The 17,173-nt window shown below is 36.7% G+C and overlaps 2 protein-coding genes across 2 annotated transcripts; one reads left to right on the top strand and one right to left on the bottom strand.

Moving 5' to 3' along the window:
• Positions 1 to 300: 300 nt before the first annotated feature.
• LOC140035707 (uncharacterized) lies at positions 301 to 3,296 on the top strand. Its single transcript, XM_072077042.1, has 5 exons — positions 301 to 505; positions 1,111 to 1,635; positions 1,772 to 2,016; positions 2,386 to 2,461; positions 2,905 to 3,296. The coding sequence occupies exons 1-5, from the start codon at positions 301 to 303 to the stop codon at positions 3,294 to 3,296; spliced, it is 1,443 nt and encodes a 480-aa protein (XP_071933143.1).
• Positions 3,297 to 12,235: 8,939 nt separating this feature from the next.
• On the bottom strand, positions 12,236 to 13,108 carry LOC113724420 (polyphenol oxidase, chloroplastic-like). The gene has a single exon (XM_027247327.1). The coding sequence runs from the start codon at positions 13,106 to 13,108 to the stop codon at positions 12,236 to 12,238; it is 873 nt and encodes a 290-aa protein (XP_027103128.1).
• Between the last annotated feature and the right edge of the window lie 4,065 nt (positions 13,109 to 17,173).

Genomic DNA, 17,173 nt, shown 5'->3' with positions numbered 1-17,173 from the left:
ACATAATCATCCTGGTGGATCATGATCGTGAACTAAAAACTATAGGAAGATGGAGAGCTAAATTATATGTTTAAGTTAATCACCCATCAACAAACAAAATGCCGAAGTTCTTATAATAAATGAAAAAATGATCATTGTTGCAGGTTTACATTATAGATTAGATGTTTAACTTACTAATATAATAGAAATAAATTATTACAATTATAAAATGTCAGAAATTGCTTGTTGTAATTTTTTCCATATATCTTTAATTATTTTGTAATGTATTAACCATTTATATTGATATGTGTAATAGTTACAATGACGAGCAAGGATATTGGTTGGGATCATGGTAAACCCGTGGATGGGAATAGAAAAATTATGAGATGCAATTATTGTGGAAAAATAATGCATGGTGGCATTACAAGGTTGAAAGAACATGTCGGTCATGTCATGGGACAAGTTGAACCTTGTCCAAGGGCCTCAAGTGAAGTTAGAGATTTAATGAAAATGCATCTAAAGGTTGGTAACATTCAAAGAGCTACAATAAAATAGAAAAAAGAAGAAATATTGAATTCTCTCCAACAAGAAAATATGTATGGTAATTTCAACATGGTTGAAGACGAGGAGGACGAAGTCTTTTTTGAAATTGATGAAGAAAGTCGGATGGCGTTGGAAAAAAAATAGATAAAGCAAGCAATTAGAGAGAGCCAATACTTGCAATTTTTAGACGAACAACGAAGGCATTCGGTATCTGGGAGTTGACCTTCTATGTTTATGTCAGGTATGATTTGTAAACTAAAATATTATAACAAATTTGATATCATTTTATTAAATATAATTAAATAAAGTTGCAATTTAGTCATTCATTTTTTATTTGTTAAACATTGTGAATTTTAGGGAATATGGGTATTGGCACTTCAAACCCAACGACTTCTGAAAATAAAAGAGGGTTGTCACGTAATTTCAGTGTCAGACAAGCAGATGAAATGACAAGCAGAGGAATTGACTCACATATGTTTCCTTCGAAACAAAAATCAGTCAAATCAATGTTTGCAAAGGAAAATATAAAAAGAGTTGGTAAGGCAATTTCAAATTTTTTTCATTTCAATGCTATACCATATCATGCAGCTGACAATCCTTATTATCAATTGATGATTGATGAAATTGTCAAAGCTGGTTCTGGTATTAAAGGCCCTTCAGCTTATCAAATTGGAAATGAATATTTAGATAAAGAATTTGAAGAGCTTGAGAAATATTTTGGAGATATTTATGATAAATTTTCAACTTTTGGTTGTACACTTATGTGTGATGGGTGGAGCACTCGTACAGAACATCCAATAATAAATTTTATGGTATATTGTGATAGGCACATGATATACCATAGTTTAGTTGATTGTACCAATATCAAGAAAACTGCTGAATATATTTTCAAGTTAATGGATGTGGAAATAGAGGTTGTGGGAGAAAAAAATGTTGTACAAGTTGTGACAGATAGTGAATCTAGTATGAAAGCAGCTGGACAACTGTTGATGACAAAAAGAAAAAATCTTTTCTGGTCACCTTGCGCTGCGCATTGTATAGATTTGATGTTGGAGGATATTGGCAAAATGGATAATGTAAAAGAAACTATTACTCAGGGGAAGAAGATAACAAGTTTCATATATAACAGTGACAAAGTAGTGAATTTGATGAAGACATATACAAAAAAAAAGGGAACTGCTACATCAAGGTATCACTAGATTTGCAATTGAATTCATTTCTATAGAAAGTCTTCTTCGGCATTCTACAGAACTGAAAAGAATGTGCACCTCAAATGAACGGGCAGAGTTTAATAACACTACCAAGAGAAAAGTAGAAGCTATTAAAGTAGCTGAGTTGATATTGTCAGAGAAGTTTTGGGAAAAAGTTAGAAATGTGTGTGCAATAATGGAGCCTCTGGTCAAAGTTTTAAAGACTATTGATCAAGATAATAAGCCAATATTGCCAATTATTTATGAGGCAATGGATAGAGCAAAAATGGCTATTCAAAAGTTGGTGAAATCTTGGAAAACAATTTGGGAAGTGATTGATAATAGATGGTAATATCAACTTCATCGGGATTTACATGCGGCGGGTAATTTAAAATATTACATCCAATTTAAATATGTAATATATATATATATTTATTTTCTTATTTTATTGTATTTAGCATATTTTTTGAACCCGATCCTTCAATATTCTGGAACTTGTGAGTTTAATCTGGATGAAGTTCGAAAAGGGTTAAAGAAAGTTATTGCAAAGTTGGAGCCAAATTTAGATGCACAAGTTGATTTAATAAATGAGGTATTCTTTTGATTATTTGATTATTTATATTAATCAACAAATTTTAAAATTTTAACACCTGTGTATACATTATTTTTGTAGATCAAAATTTTTGCAAACAAAAAGGGAGGCTTTGGAAGTGCTATTGCAGCAAGAACATTACCAAAATCTTTACCAGGTTTCAACTTAATTCATACTTACATAAACATCTAAATCATATAAATGAAGTTAATATTTTTATAATATTAAAATAATAATAATAAATCAATGTTATTATTACTTTGTTTGTTTAGCTCAATGGTGGCTTAACTACGGTGAAGATGCACCAAATTTAAGGAATATTGCAGTGAAAATATTGAGTCAAACCTACACATCCCTGGTTGTGAGCGAAATTGGAGTACATGGTCATTAATTCATACAAAACTACGCAATCGTTTGGCAGTTAAAAATTTGCATAAATTAGTTTTTGTGCATTACAATATGCGATTGAAGGTGAAAATTTTGATGCATCAAAGAGATACTGATGATTTCTACAACCCAATTGACTTGAATCACATTTTTTACCAAGATGATATATTGGATGATTGGTAAGAGAAAATGAACAACCCACATTGCTTGAAGATAATCTGGATTGGTTGGATAAGGGCATTCATCAAACTGAATCAGAAAGTAGTGAATATCAAGAACATGACAGCGATGGTTTTGGTGATACATTGTCCCAATATATTACCAAAAGAAATAAGAAAGGTCTTGCTGCATCCTCAAGTAGGAAACAAAAAAATAAGACTAACCAAACCAGTAAGCAGACTGTTCCATCATCTTCAAATAAAAGTGACAGCAGTAATGATGATGATGACAATGGAGACGGAGGGAACAATTGTTTCAGGCATAGTAGTTACAATGAAGATAGCCAACAAGCAAGAGGTATGTCATGGGCTCAAGGACAAGATAATTATTATGCTAATCAAGATACTGATCATGGCTATCGTCCTGGTATAGAAGCACAACGTTAATTCCTCAATGATTTAACTCAATTTTCAAGTGAGGATACTTTCTCTCACCATTCATGGTCACAAAGATATAGAGGAGTCAATGATCAGATGCAAAATTTGGGTATACACGCAACTTATGAGCATGAATCTAGTCAAAACCGTAGTACTAGTCAATTGGGATATGGCTATGACCAATCATATGGAATCACTCCTCACTATTACAGTGGATATCGGCCATTTGACAGATCTGGATAGGTTGAAAGGTCTACTAGCATTCATGGTAGTGGATGCTATGAAAAAGAAATAGATAAGTCTCATGATGGTTCTTCTTTTGATTCCAATAACATTGGATTTTATGGTCATGATTCTACTGCATCATATGGTACCAGCGATAGTGTTAACTATCGAGGGTTTGGATATTACCATCAACAAATCATCTCCAATCCAGAAGTTCTTCCGTCCAATGATTATGGAACATCTAGTCAATCCTCACATCCAGTAAATACACCAGATAACTCGTATACACTATCTACTCAAGGTCCTATGCCACTCCCACATCTGTTTTACCATTCATCAACAAATGAGGATGATTTTGAACTACATCGTCATTCTACTTGGTATTAACAGATACGAAAATATAAAGTGCTAGTATATCTTTTTACATATTTACCTTTTATCTAATATGATTTCTTTTTATTTTTGGCAGGAGATTGATCAAAATATTCCAACTTTATGCTATAAATAAATCTTTAGTTTGTATTGTTAATGGTTGATATTACTTTTGCAATTATTAGTTTTAAAATTGTGGTCTATGTTATTTTGATTTTATTTGTGATGCCGTTGTTTTAAATAATTAAAAGTACTTATCATGTGTAATATGTATAAAAATAGTACATTTTACAAATTTTCTTCTGCTATTTTTTATTATTTTTGTTTAGCATACCTTTTTTTATATTATTCACAATTTTTAGAATATTAAATGATTTAAAATTTGCATCTCACCAAGACCGCGACCAATATGCCGATACCGATGCCGGGCCGCGACCACGACTTTGAACCATGCTTATCACTGTTATGGTACTATCCTTTGTGTGAGAACCCGTAATTTTTCCATTTTCTAGGTTTTATTATATTTCCAGGTTTTCTTATTTTCAATGGTTTGTTTTCTGCACTTTCTGTATCCGGAAAATTTTCTAGATAATTTTTATGAGTAAATATAAGTTTTATATGATTTTTCCTAGCATTGGGTAGTTTTTGAAAATTAAGGATATAGAAAGGAAGTGGGACCCACTAGTGCGGAAAGTTCGGAAAAATTCGGCCAATAAGGTTAAGTTTCGGATACTGTGTAAAATTTATCGGGTATTAATATATAAGTAGAGGAGTGTGAAGTGATTGATGTGAGAGGTGACTAAAGGATTGAATTGCATTTAATGAGATGCCATGTGTCATTTTCCCATTGGTTAGGACTTAAGACTACTATTCATGGTTTTGACCTTTTTGACTTATGGAGTAAATATCTTCAAAAATTCACAAAAAAATAACCATTTTTCATTCTATGTTGGCCGACTCTTGAGAGCTCAAGAAGGAAGAAACTTGCTTCAAATTTCAAGCTCCCAACTAGCTCAATCTTCCAAACTATTTGCCTAAATTAGTTTTTACTCCATAAAATCCTTCCACTTGGTGTTAGTGAGTGTTTTGGTGAAGCTTTTTGGAGAAATTAAGGTGTCCAACATCTTCCTCTCTCTTGTTTACTTGGTAAGTGATGATTGAACATTTTCTTATAGCTAATGATGTTGAATTTATGCCTAATGGTGGCTATTGTGTTAGAAATTGTGGATTATTTCTTGGTTTGAAGTGATTTGGTTGAGTTTTTTATTTTTTGAGGAATTTTCTGGTTTCATATGATCTTGATGGTGTGATTGTTTTTGATGGTTGGTAATAAGGGGCTTTGGCTCTAGTAGGTGCATATGATAGAAAATTGCAATCAATTTTGGATTTGGAAGAATTTCTGGAAAATTAGGGTTCTTGGTTGAACATTCTGTCCGAAATTTTAGGTCATAGATAGAGGCCGAATTGGACTTTGCTCAAAACATGAAAGTTGTAGTTATTGATGAGTTTGAAGTGCCTGCAAAATTTCAGGGCATTTGGAGTAGTGTAGAGTGAGTTATGCCGTTTTTACTGTTGCTGTTCTGGGTGAACAGAATGTGCGAACTGCGATAGTAATTGTCTGTTTTGACTGGAATTGGTTTGTATTTTGTTGTGGGTGTCTTCTGATGAAATGTAGCTTGATGTCTTAGCTTTCATGTGCCTTTGGAATCAATGCATTTGGACCTGTGTAGGCTGAGATAGACGTATTCCAGTTTTGTGTGATTTGGGAACCTGCAATTACGGTTCTGGCTTGGTTTTCTGCAATTTTGACCTAGTTGTGCTAGGATTTGGACTGAGTGACCTTCTACATTGTTGTAGCTCTGTCTTTTAGCTTCGAGAGGGTGGGTCTTACACCCTCATCCGATAATCCTATTGCATTTTGTACCATTACCGCATACGGAGGCCAAAACTGTTTTTGTTGATTGATCAAATGAGTTATATTTCCTGATTTTCTGGTTTGCTATTATGCTTATATATGTATATGAAACCCTATTGGGGTTGTGATTGGCATGGCTTTATGAAACCCTATTGGTTGGCATGGTTTTAAGGCTTACTCTTATTCCGGTCATTTTCTAGCTAACTTTTGTACTTGTACTACTTTGAGCCTAGTGAACGGCTTTTGGGAATGAGATGACTTTTGTGTGAGGTGTTGGGACTGATTTGAGGAAATAATGAAGCCTTAATGGCTGGAAAAGTAAGAAATTTAGGGGAAGTGCTGCCCGATTTTCTAGGCCGTTTGGTTCTTTAAGTTGGATTTGCCTTTTGATGGAAATGAAGGGCTTTTGGGTTGTTTGCGCCTAGGTCTTGATGTTATCTTTTTGTTTTCAAGAAAATCATGTTTTTGCACCCTTGCATTAGTATGTCTCACTTGTGCATTCCGTTTATTCGATTTTAGATATGAAACCTTCAATTGGTTTATTTTGATTATTTTAGGGTTTCTTGGCGATTAAGGCCAATCTGAAGTGAAACTTTTGAAGTTGAATCGGTGAGTGTACCACTGCCTGCTACCCTTTATGTGAAATATCTGAATATCTGAATACTTGACTTATGACTATTGAAGCCAAGTACTGCTTTGATAAAGTGGAGGCGAGGGTGTACTTTATCACACTCGTTCTCTGGTCTGTTCATATTCCAATTCTGAACGTCTATCTGAATCTGTTATCTGTATCTGTATCTGAAACTGTACTGAATCTGTTATCTGTATCTGAAACTGTATCTGTTCTGACGTCGTTTGGAAGCTTGTGTCCAACGACCTTTCTGTGACCTATGAGCTCAAATCCTGTGGCTAAGTTATTCAAGTCGGGCCGGCAAGGGCCTGGACGATTAGATAACGAACCACGGTAGTCTGTTCGGGGATCTTTGGGTATTGAGACCCTTGGGTTCCGGTATACTCGAGTATTACCATTTCTGTTACTGATACGGTGAGCGGGCCCGGTAAAGGGGTGTTTGGTGGACGGAATTTGGAGTGAAGAGGGGTCTACGGACGCTTTGGTTCTATATACGTTGACGGAGGGTCAACCGGTCTGGATCAAGTACTGTGCTGGAAATTTGGTTCCTGAGAGCCACCCGTATCCTTCTGATTTGAATCAGTGGTTCCGTTGCTTTATATCTGGCATGTGTATCTGATTTGTTAAACATGAAATGCCATGATTTTATTGCTATCTGTTTGGTACCTCATTGAGCGCAAGCTCACCCCTTTCTGTTCCCTTTTGTTTTCCTTACAGGAAAATAATCACTTTTGGGAGCTCATACGTGTTGGTTGCCAAATTGAGCCATGTATATGTCTATTTTGAATAGCTCATCTCATGAAACCCTAATGTGTATTGGGTTCATCTTCTGAATGGCAAACCGAATATGTGTATACCATATGTATAGTTTTTGACATGCCAAGTGTGGTTGTAAATGTTGAATTGCTATGTATTACTGTTTGGTGGGTTCTCGGTTTCCCCTATTCCAGGCACTATTCATCGTTTTCCTTTTGCTTATTATTTTGTTATTTTGGTTCTTGTGGCTTGTCCGAGCGCACTTTTGCATTTCCGAAACGTTTTAGAACGCGTGTAACCGCTCCGTAGTCCTGGCGAGAGCTGGGCAGGCAGTCCGCTAACCCCTTTGGTTCGCCTTAGGGGAAGGTGGGGCTGTTACAGGTGGTATCAGAGCCTGCTTCGCGTGGTCTCTGCGCGGAGTGAGCCTGGACTATGTGGTGAATTGGTATGAAGGAATAAGTGCTCGATCGAGCCTAAGTTCTGAATTGTGAATGTTATAGGCCTTAACTTTTCTTGTGGTATCTGAGGAACATAGATCGGTACGTCTGGTGGGAATTTCGATTGTAGATGGTTTACTCTTGGGACTGGCCAGCTCGAGAGGTGAATTGTCTTATTTCGGATTCTTGTGCCTGAGTACTTCAGAGTTGAGGCGGTGTTAAGTATGTGGAATTTGCATTTTGGGAACATGAATAGGCTTTGTTTGGCTAGAATGAGTCCAAGAGGTTATTGGATATCTAGTTTGCATAGTAAGTGACGTGAGGGATCGGACGGGGTTATTTTAATTGGGTCTGGGACTATATCGCCTTTACTCTTGATTTGCTTGATACCCCTATGACATGACAGTGGTTTGGGTATTGTGCATAGGATTATCTGTCTAATTGGCATGTGTTGGTGTACTTGATTATCCGTTTTCTTGATAGATGGCGTGTTATATGTGTATATGTCTTTGGTGTAATTGGTGTGCTAGAATTCGATTACTTTTGTCACTTTACTGTAGTTATGCGTTGCAGTACTGTGGGAAAGGGGAAAAAGAAAAGAGAGAAAAAAAAAATATATATATATATATATATATGTGAGGAAGATGTCGTCGTGGACGTGGAACTAAATGAGGCCAGGAATCAAGAAAAGAAAAGGGAAACAATAGCTGGACAAGGACCGGGAGTGCCACTTGTACTTAAGAATGTATTATGACCCATTGTTTTGCCCGGCAGGCTAGCATCCGAGTTCCAGCACTTCAGTAAGATGACACATTGGGTTGATCCGTATCAGGAAATTTTGGTTCTCCGAGATGAATTAGAGGTTCAAAGGAGGCTGACCGAGTACTGGGAAAGGCAATGGAAGCAAGAGTATTCGGAGAAACTTGAACTCTTACACCAAAATATGGAGTTAAAGAGGAAATACGAAGAGATTTCCAAGGAGACCGTAGCAATGGCACAAGGTAACACATCTATGGGAACGCCAGAGGAAGCTCAAAGGACGGGAATTACAAAGCCACAACTGAAGATCTTTCATGCAAAGAAAAAGGGTAAAGCTGGTAGATCAATTGTGAAGAAGGGCCGTGGAGCGAGTGGTGAGATAATTTGTGGATATTGTAGAAAATCCAATCATATTGAAGTGGATTGCTGGAAAAAGGGGAGGAGATGTCTGTGTTGTGGGAGCGCCGAGCATTTGGTTGCTAATTGCCCGGGGGTTATTGAACGAAAAGAAAGGAACCAGCAGCCAACCAAGACCGACCCTGGCCCGTCAAGTGGAAAAGGGACTAAAATGAAGAACCTTATTTCTTCTGACTCTGAAGACGGAGAAGGTACAGGCCATTGGTTACTTTAAATTGGGAAGATAAAATTTCGAGGGCGAAATTTCTTTAAGGGGGAGAGAGTGTGAGAACCCGTAATTTTTCCATTTTCTAGGTTTTATTATATTTCCAGGTTTTCTTATTTTCAATGGTTTGTTTTCTGCACTTTCTGTATCCGGAAAATTTTCTAGATAATTTTTATGAGTAAATATAAGTTTTATATGATTTTTCCTAGCATTGGGTAGTTTTTGAAAATTAAGGATATAGAAAGGAAGTGGGACCCACTAGTGCGGAAAGTTCGGAAAAATTCGGCCAATAAGGTTAAGTTTCGGATACTGTGTAAAATTTATCGGGTGTTAATATATAAGTAGAGGAGTGTGAAGTGATTGATGTGAGAGGTGACTAAAGGATTGAATTGCATTTAATGAGATGCCATGTGTCATTTTCCCATTGGTTAGGACTTAAGACTACTATTCATGGTTTTGACCTTTTTGACTTATGGAGTAAATATCTTCAAAAATTCACAAAAAAATAACCATTTTTCATTCTATGTTGGCCGACTCTTGAGAGCTCAAGAAGGAAGAAACTTGCTTCAAATTTCAAGCTCCCAACTAGCTCAATCTTCCAAACTATTTGCCTAAATTAGTTTTTACTCCATAAAATCCTTCCACTTGGTGTTAGTGAGTGTTTTGGTGAAGCTTTTTGGAGAAATTAAGGTGTCCAACATCTTCCTCTCTCTTGTTTACTTGGTAAGTGATGATTGAACATTTTCTTATAGCTAATGATGTTGAATTTATGCCTAATGGTGGCTATTGTGTTAGAAATTGTGGATTATTTCTTGGTTTGAAGTGATTTGGTTGAGTTTTTTATTTTTTGAGGAATTTTCTGGTTTCATATGATCTTGATGGTGTGATTGTTTTTGATGGTTGGTAATAAGGGGCTTTGGCTCTAGTAGGTGCATATGATAGAAAATTGCAATCAATTTTGGATTTGGAAGAATTTCTGGAAAATTAGGGTTCTTGGTTGAACATTCTGTCCGAAATTTTAGGTCATAGATAGAGGCCGAATTGGACTTTGCTCAAAACATGAAAGTTGTAGTTATTGATGAGTTTGAAGTGCCTGCAAAATTTCAGGGCATTTGGAGTAGTGTAGAGTGAGTTATGCCGTTTTTACTGTTGCTGTTCTGGGTGAACAGAATGTGCGAACTGCGATAGTAATTGTCTGTTTTGACTGGAATTGGTTTGGATTTTGTTGTGGGTGTCTTCTGATGAAATGTAGCTTGATGTCTTAGATTTCATGTGCCTTTGGAATCAATGCATTTGGACCTGTGTAGGCTGAGATAGACGTATTCCAGTTTTGTGTGATTTGGGAACCTGCAATTACGGTTCTGGCTTGGTTTTCTGCAATTTTGACCTAGTTGTGCTAGGATTTGGACTGAGTGACCTTCTACATTGTTGTAGCTCTGTCTTTTAGCTTCGAGATGGTGGGTCTTACACCCTCATCCGATAATCCTATTGCATTTTGTACCATTACCGCATACGGAGGCCAAAACTGTTTTTGTTGATTGATCAAATGAGTTATATTTCCTGATTTTCTGGTTTGCTATTATGCTTATATATGTATATGAAACCCTATTGGGGTTGTGATTGGCATGGCTTTATGAAACCCTATTGGTTGGCATGGTTTTAAGGCTTACTCTTATTCCGGTCATTTTCTAGCTAACTTTTGTACTTGTACTACTTTGAGCCTAGTGAACGGCTTTTGGGAGATGACTTTTGTGTGAGGTGTTGGGACTGATTTGAGGAAATAATGAAGCCTTAATGGCTGGAAAAGTAAGAAATTTAGGGGAAGTGCTGCCCGATTTTCTAGGCCGTTTGGTTCTTTAAGTTGGATTTGCCTTTTGATGGAAATGAAGGGCTTTTGGGTTGTTTGCGCCTAGGTCTTGATGTTATCTTTTTGTTTTCAAGAAAATCATGTTTTTGCACCCTTGCATTAGTATGTCTCACTTGTGCATTCCGTTTATTCGATTTTAGATATGAAACCTTCAATTGGTTTATTTTGATTATTTTAGGGTTTCTTGGCGATTAAGGCCAATCTGAAGTGAAACTTTTGAAGTTGAATCGGTGAGTGTACCACTGCCTGCTACCCTTTATGTGAAATATCTGAATATCTGAATACTTGACTTATGACTATTGAAGCCAAGTACTGCTTTGATAAAGTGGAGGCGAGGGTGTACTTTATCACACTCGTTCTCTGGTCTGTTCATATTCCAATTCTGAACGTCTATCTGAATCTGTTATCTGTATCTGTATCTGAAACTGTACTGAATCTGTTATCTGTATCTGAAACTGTATCTGTTCTGACGTCGTTTGGAAGCTTGTGTCCAACGACCTTTCTGTGACCTATGAGCTCAAATCCTGTGGCTAAGTTATTCAAGTCGGGCCGGCAAGGGCCTGGACGATTAGATAACGAACCACGGTAGTCTGTTCGGGGATCTTTGGGTATTGAGACCCTTGGGTTCCGGTATACTCGAGTATTACCATTTCTGTTACTGATACGGTGAGCGGGCCCGGTAAAGGGGTGTTTGGTGGACGGAATTTGGAGTGAAGAGGGGTCTACGGACGCTTTGGTTCTATATACGTTGACGGAGGGTCAACCGGTCTGGATCAAGTACTGCGCTGGAAATTTGGTTCCTGAGAGCCACCCGTATCCTTCTGATTTGAATCAGTGGTTCCGTTGCTTTATATCTGGCATGTGTATCTGATTTGTTAAACATGAAATGCCATGATTTTATTGCTATCTGTTTGGTACCTCATTGAGCGCAAGCTCACCCCTTTCTGTTCCCTTTTGTTTTCCTTACAGGAAAATAATCACTTTTGGGAGCTCATACGTGTTGGTTGCCAAATTGAGCCATGTATATGTCTATTTTGAATAGCTCATCTCATGAAACCCTAATGTGTATTGGGTTCATCTTCTGAATGGCAAACCGAATATGTGTATACCATATGTATAGTTTTTGACATGCCAAGTGTGGTTGTAAATGTTGAATTGCTATGTATTACTGTTTGGTGGGTTCTCGGTTTCCCCTATTCCAGGCACTATTCATCGTTTTCCTTTTGCTTATTATTTTGTTATTTTGGTTCTTGTGGCTTGTCCGAGCGCACTTTTGCATTTCCGAAACGTTTTAGAACGCGTGTAACCGCTCCGTAGTCCTGGCGAGAGCTGGGCAGGCAGTCCGCTAACCCCTTTGGTTCGCCTTAGGGGAAGGTGGGGCTGTTACACTTTGAATCAGTGCCTTCGTAGGACAGATCAAGAACTGTATTTAGGTGAGAGGGATTGCGTAAGCTATCATAGAGTGGGGATGAGGAGTCTTTGAAAATGGCTGGCAGAAACATCCCAGGTGGATTGTCCCAGTTCCAAAAGGGAAGTGCAAAAGTATCGTCATCGACCATGTTTTGGCATATCTTCTCGACGAAATACAAGTACCATCTGTGAAAGGGAAAGAAGAGCCATGAGTTGTGAACATCCAATAGAAGTTTAGAATCTGCATAGCCATCTTGATAGTATCCACCGTTACAATATGCACAATGCACATTTGCTTGTGCAGTGAAACTACGTGGATCATCCGAACTTAGATTCCTCATTTTCTCTATGGCCGTCTTGTACTTTTTCAAATAAGTCGAGTCGACTAGTTGCGCCGCAGGTCCAGTGGCGATGACAGAAGGAGCAGTAGGAACAAAATCAGTGATATCCGCGGCCGTGGCCGAGGGTGGACAGCAGTCGATTTCTTTTTTGTCGGGGTCAGTGGCATCGTGACAGGCTGTGAATGTTGGAGATAGTGGTGCTGCCAAGGCTGATGGATTGGCACCAAAAGTGGAGGCACCATAGAGCCCTCCTCCAATGCCAAGTAGCACATTTCTTCTATCAAGCTTCAGTAAAGAAGTTTCTCCATTTTTGGAGCCGGCAATGTCATGATCACTGGAGTTTTGGTCACCTTTTGTGGCATTGCATGTAAGTTTTGGGCCTGTTTTGCGATTTGGGTGAGTGGGTTTTGCAAGTGAGATGAAATGTGCTATGGAGGAGGAATTGGCAAGGTTGGAGGAGAGAGTTGGCATGGTAAGAGAAGCCATGGCCTAGATATTGAGCAAGTTATGCCGCGTGTACTATGCATGCTGTGCTGCCTCAACCTATGCTTTATATAGTGGACTTGAGCTTCGTAGCGTGATCAGATTAAGGTAGAAACCTATCATATCTAACTGGTTGATTGATGAAACCAAGCTTTAAGGTTTATAAATTGTTGGGTCTTTAGGGTTATACGATTTTCTATTCACGAGAAGGTTGGCAATTAAAAATCGAATTACATCTTAAGCGTGAATATATAGAACCATTGTTAATTTGCTCTTTTGTACGCTGGTTGTTGTGTCGCATCCAGGGCCCTATGTCTTGTTGCATTTTTATAATGGCTGTTTACATAGGGGACATGGAATGGTGGGATCAATACTAGGTATATTGGGGAGGAATCAATTGGGTCGGTTGTTGACATTGAGGCAGAAAACTAGTTGCCTAGTACTGTGTTTGGCTGGCGTCATGGCAATAACGGATACCCCCTGCCTAGAGTATCCAAACAATGTCCAAAATGAAAGTGATTTCTACTCGGAATATATTGGAAATTAGTTAAATTTTTAGATTTAAATCTTAACAACAACATATAATCTACAAGTTGTTGTGCCATGTTTGATAGGACTTTGGCTTGTAATTTGATTTTTAGTTTGACAGGTTTTTATCTTCTGTAACAAGTATATTTGTAGGGCAACTTCTATATAAACTCTCATCAATGTTGATAATGTTGGTACACCATGAATAAAAGTACTTTTTTCTAAAATTTATAAGAATACCCTTCCACTCAAAATAGTAAGGAAAAAAAATTGTGATGTCACTATCTGTTATACAAGTCATAATGAAATATTTGTTTATTTTTTAAATTTTTATATATATAATCAATATTTAGATGTTAGATTAGAATAAAATTTGCACAAAATTGACTTCGTTTCAAATATTTCAATCTTAATATTTGTTGAATTCCACCATACATACATAAGTACACACGTATATGTATGTATATATATGTATAGGCACACACACACACACACACACATATATATATATATATATTTCAAAATCTTGAATAATTAGCGACATAAATCATAAATTAAACGAAATCAGACATTCATATTCTCTATCTGTCGTACTTTTGCTGTTTATCTGAAATTCATGTAAATTCTCATATACCCACTTGTTCATGGGAAAGGTGTCCAGAATCGGACCAGATCTTATACGCGAACAATTTCTAATTTTGCCAAAAAAAATTCCAGCGAATTATTCTTAACTAGATTGCTCCCTTGTACTATGTGGAGTTAAAAAAAATAAGCACCTTTCAACCGCAACGGTTTCAGCTTTGCGGGATCCCATTTAACTGTTGATTAGTTCCCATACTGATTAATTGACTTCAAATTCTCTGTTTCCAAAGTAGTCTTTGTCCCCTCTGTCCCTTATTTGTATAACTGCCACGTGTCTCTAGACTTTTGTTACTCAAGTTTACTCAAGTTAGTGCCTGTTTGATAACATAAAAAAGTGTTGAAACTGAATTCATTCAGACATTCAGATGTTGTGGGTGTTTGATAAATAAAAATTCACCTGCTGAACTTATTAAGTGGTGCTGAATTTGTATGTATTTTTTTCAGCACAAGAATCGTAGCTGAATGCTTAATTTGATAAGAATCAAGAGATTTACTTCAACTACTTTATCTTATCTACCAAATATATCCCTATTTGTTAATTACATTCAAAATCCTTATCTAATTAAACAACATAATATTCCCTATTCAAAATCCTTATCTAATTAAACAAAACAACCTGATATTCTCTATTCAAAAATTTTTTTAACAATAGTATTTTTTTTCAGTAATTTTCATCCACAAACATTTATATTTTGATATATATATTTTTTGTGCAGATAAATATTATTTATGTGATGTAGCTTATCCACACACACATGGCTTTATGACACCATATCAAAATATTAGATATTGATTGTCTGATTTTCGAAATGCTTCTCGTCCAAGATCAAAAGGATAACGCTTTAATCAAGCACATGCAAGATTGAGAGATCTAATTGAACGTGCTTTTGGAGTATTAAAAGCTCGTTTTCCCATTCTCAAAACGATGAAACCATACCCTTTTCCCACACAAAGAAACATTTTCATTGTATGCATTGCTCTTCACAATCATTGTCATTTTCATACCTAACAATTTTAAGTTAATTAAATCATATGTTCTATTTCCTTTTTGGATTAAAAGATAGAAGGGCAAAATTGTACAATTTAACTTATTAAACATTAAGTTATGAACATTTATCAAACAGTATAAATAGATTCAGCATTAAGATTCAGACATTCATATATCTCTTTTCAGTGCTTAAAATTCAGCAAATTAATTATTTCAGTATTCAGAATTCAGAATTCAGATTTAGTGTTATCAAACGAAGCCTTAGCCTTTGATAATAATCGGTTGACAAGTTTACTTAAAATTAATTAAAGCCTCATTAATAGTTTCGAATCATCTATCCCCAAAGTAGTCTCTATTTCCTCTGTCCCTTATTTGTATAGTTGCCACGTGTCCCTAGTATTTTGTTAACCCAAACTCAAATAAATCAATAATAATCGGTTTACAAGTTTACTCAAAATTAATTAAAACAGACAATTCAAAACTTTTTTTAATTTTCTTTTTAACAAAAAAGAGTCTTGTTGATTTGGGGTAAAAAATAAAGAAGAGTTTTAGTTGATTTCTATGTTTACGATCAACAAGACTCTTTTTTGTTAAAAAGAAAATAAAAAAAGTTTTGAGTTATCTGTTTTAATTGATTTTGAGTAAATTTGTAAACCGATTATTATCGATTTATTTGAGTTTGGGTTAACAAAAGGCTAGAGACACATGGTAACGGTGCAAATAAGGGATAGAGGGGACAGAGACTACTTTGAGGATAGAAGATTCGAAGCCCTCATTAATACTTTGGCGCTTTATCCCAACATTACATGCACTTAAAACAGAAAAAAAACTTGTCTCGTTCATATAGTCGACTCAATGGTGCCAGAAAGGGGGTTGAAAACTCCATAGCATGATTGTAATTGGACTTCTTATATTTCAGAACACTTTTTTTTATGATTTTCCCTAAGGGAAAATAGCCATTTTCGTCCCTAAATTTTTTTTGTCTGTCAATTTAGTCCCTAACTTTTATTTTTAGCCAATTTAATACATGAATTTAATTTTCGGATCCAATTAAGTCCTTCTACGGCGGCGCCGCCACCTAAAAGTAATTTAACTCGTAATTTAACATTAAACAAGGGCATTTTGAGAACTTTGAATTATCTCTTCACCACTACCAGCCTCCACCACCAACCACCCGCCTCCTCTTTCATGATCGGCGATTTTGGATATACCAGCAACACCAGTAATCCAGCGGCGGAGGGATTACTATGGCTCCGCGGCCTAAAATTTGAAAGATTGGAGAAGAAGCCAATGTTTCCCAGCAAGAACAGAGCAATAACAACCACGCATGTCAAAATTATCCATATCCACTGCTGCATTTTTCTTTTACCTTTGTTCCTAAGTGGCGGAGGGATAGATTTTGTCTTGCTTTGCTTCACCACAACTGATGGTTTTTGAGATCTTTTGGTAACGGTAGGAAAACAGTACTTAACCTCAGATTCCTTTATTGTTCCAGGTACGATTTCAGATTTTGGAGTGCATTCCCCAATATCGTTTCCATCGGGAACTTCTGCTCCACCGGCCTTCTTTCTCTCCTTCTTCCTCAACCTCTTCTCCCTTTCCTAGACAAATCAAATGGACGTCATTGATGGAAAGCCAAGTGAAGAAAAGCACACTTACTCAGGCACATGAATTGGAAATTCAAAATTTCTTACCTTGTCTCTGAGCTCGGCTTCTTTCTGTGCTCGTAATTCAGCCCTCATTTGCGCTTTCTCTGCGATCCTCTTTTTCCTCTCCAGTGCCTGCAGAGCCTTAGCTTTCTCCTCTAGTCGCCGTTGCTCCCTCAACTTGGCTGCTGCCTCTGCCTTCGTTAACTCTTCAGCCTTCCTTGAGATGCTCTGATTTTGTCTTATTGTGTCAGTGAGTCTGGA

This window comes from Coffea arabica, chromosome 2c (assembly GCF_036785885.1).
Source record: "Coffea arabica cultivar ET-39 chromosome 2c, Coffea Arabica ET-39 HiFi, whole genome shotgun sequence".
Taxonomy (NCBI): Eukaryota; Viridiplantae; Streptophyta; class Magnoliopsida; order Gentianales; family Rubiaceae; genus Coffea; species Coffea arabica.
The sequence above is the reverse complement of the archived record's forward strand: the minus strand, read 5'-3'. Positions and strand labels throughout refer to the sequence as shown.

Excerpts from the sequence above, each read along its gene's own strand:
- LOC113724420 (XM_027247327.1), bottom strand. The coding sequence starts at position 13,108 with ATGGCTTCTCTTACCATGCCAACTCTCTCCTCCAACCTTGCCAATTCC.
- LOC140035707 (XM_072077042.1), top strand. The coding sequence starts at position 301 with ATGACGAGCAAGGATATTGGTTGGGATCATGGTAAACCCGTGGATGGG. Across the intron at positions 1,636-1,771 it reads TCAGGGGAAGAAGATAACAA|AACTGAAAAGAATGTGCACC; the intron begins GTTTCATATATA and ends GGCATTCTACAG. Across the intron at positions 2,017-2,385 it reads AAATGGCTATTCAAAAGTTG|ATCAAAATTTTTGCAAACAA; the intron begins GTGAAATCTTGG and ends TTATTTTTGTAG.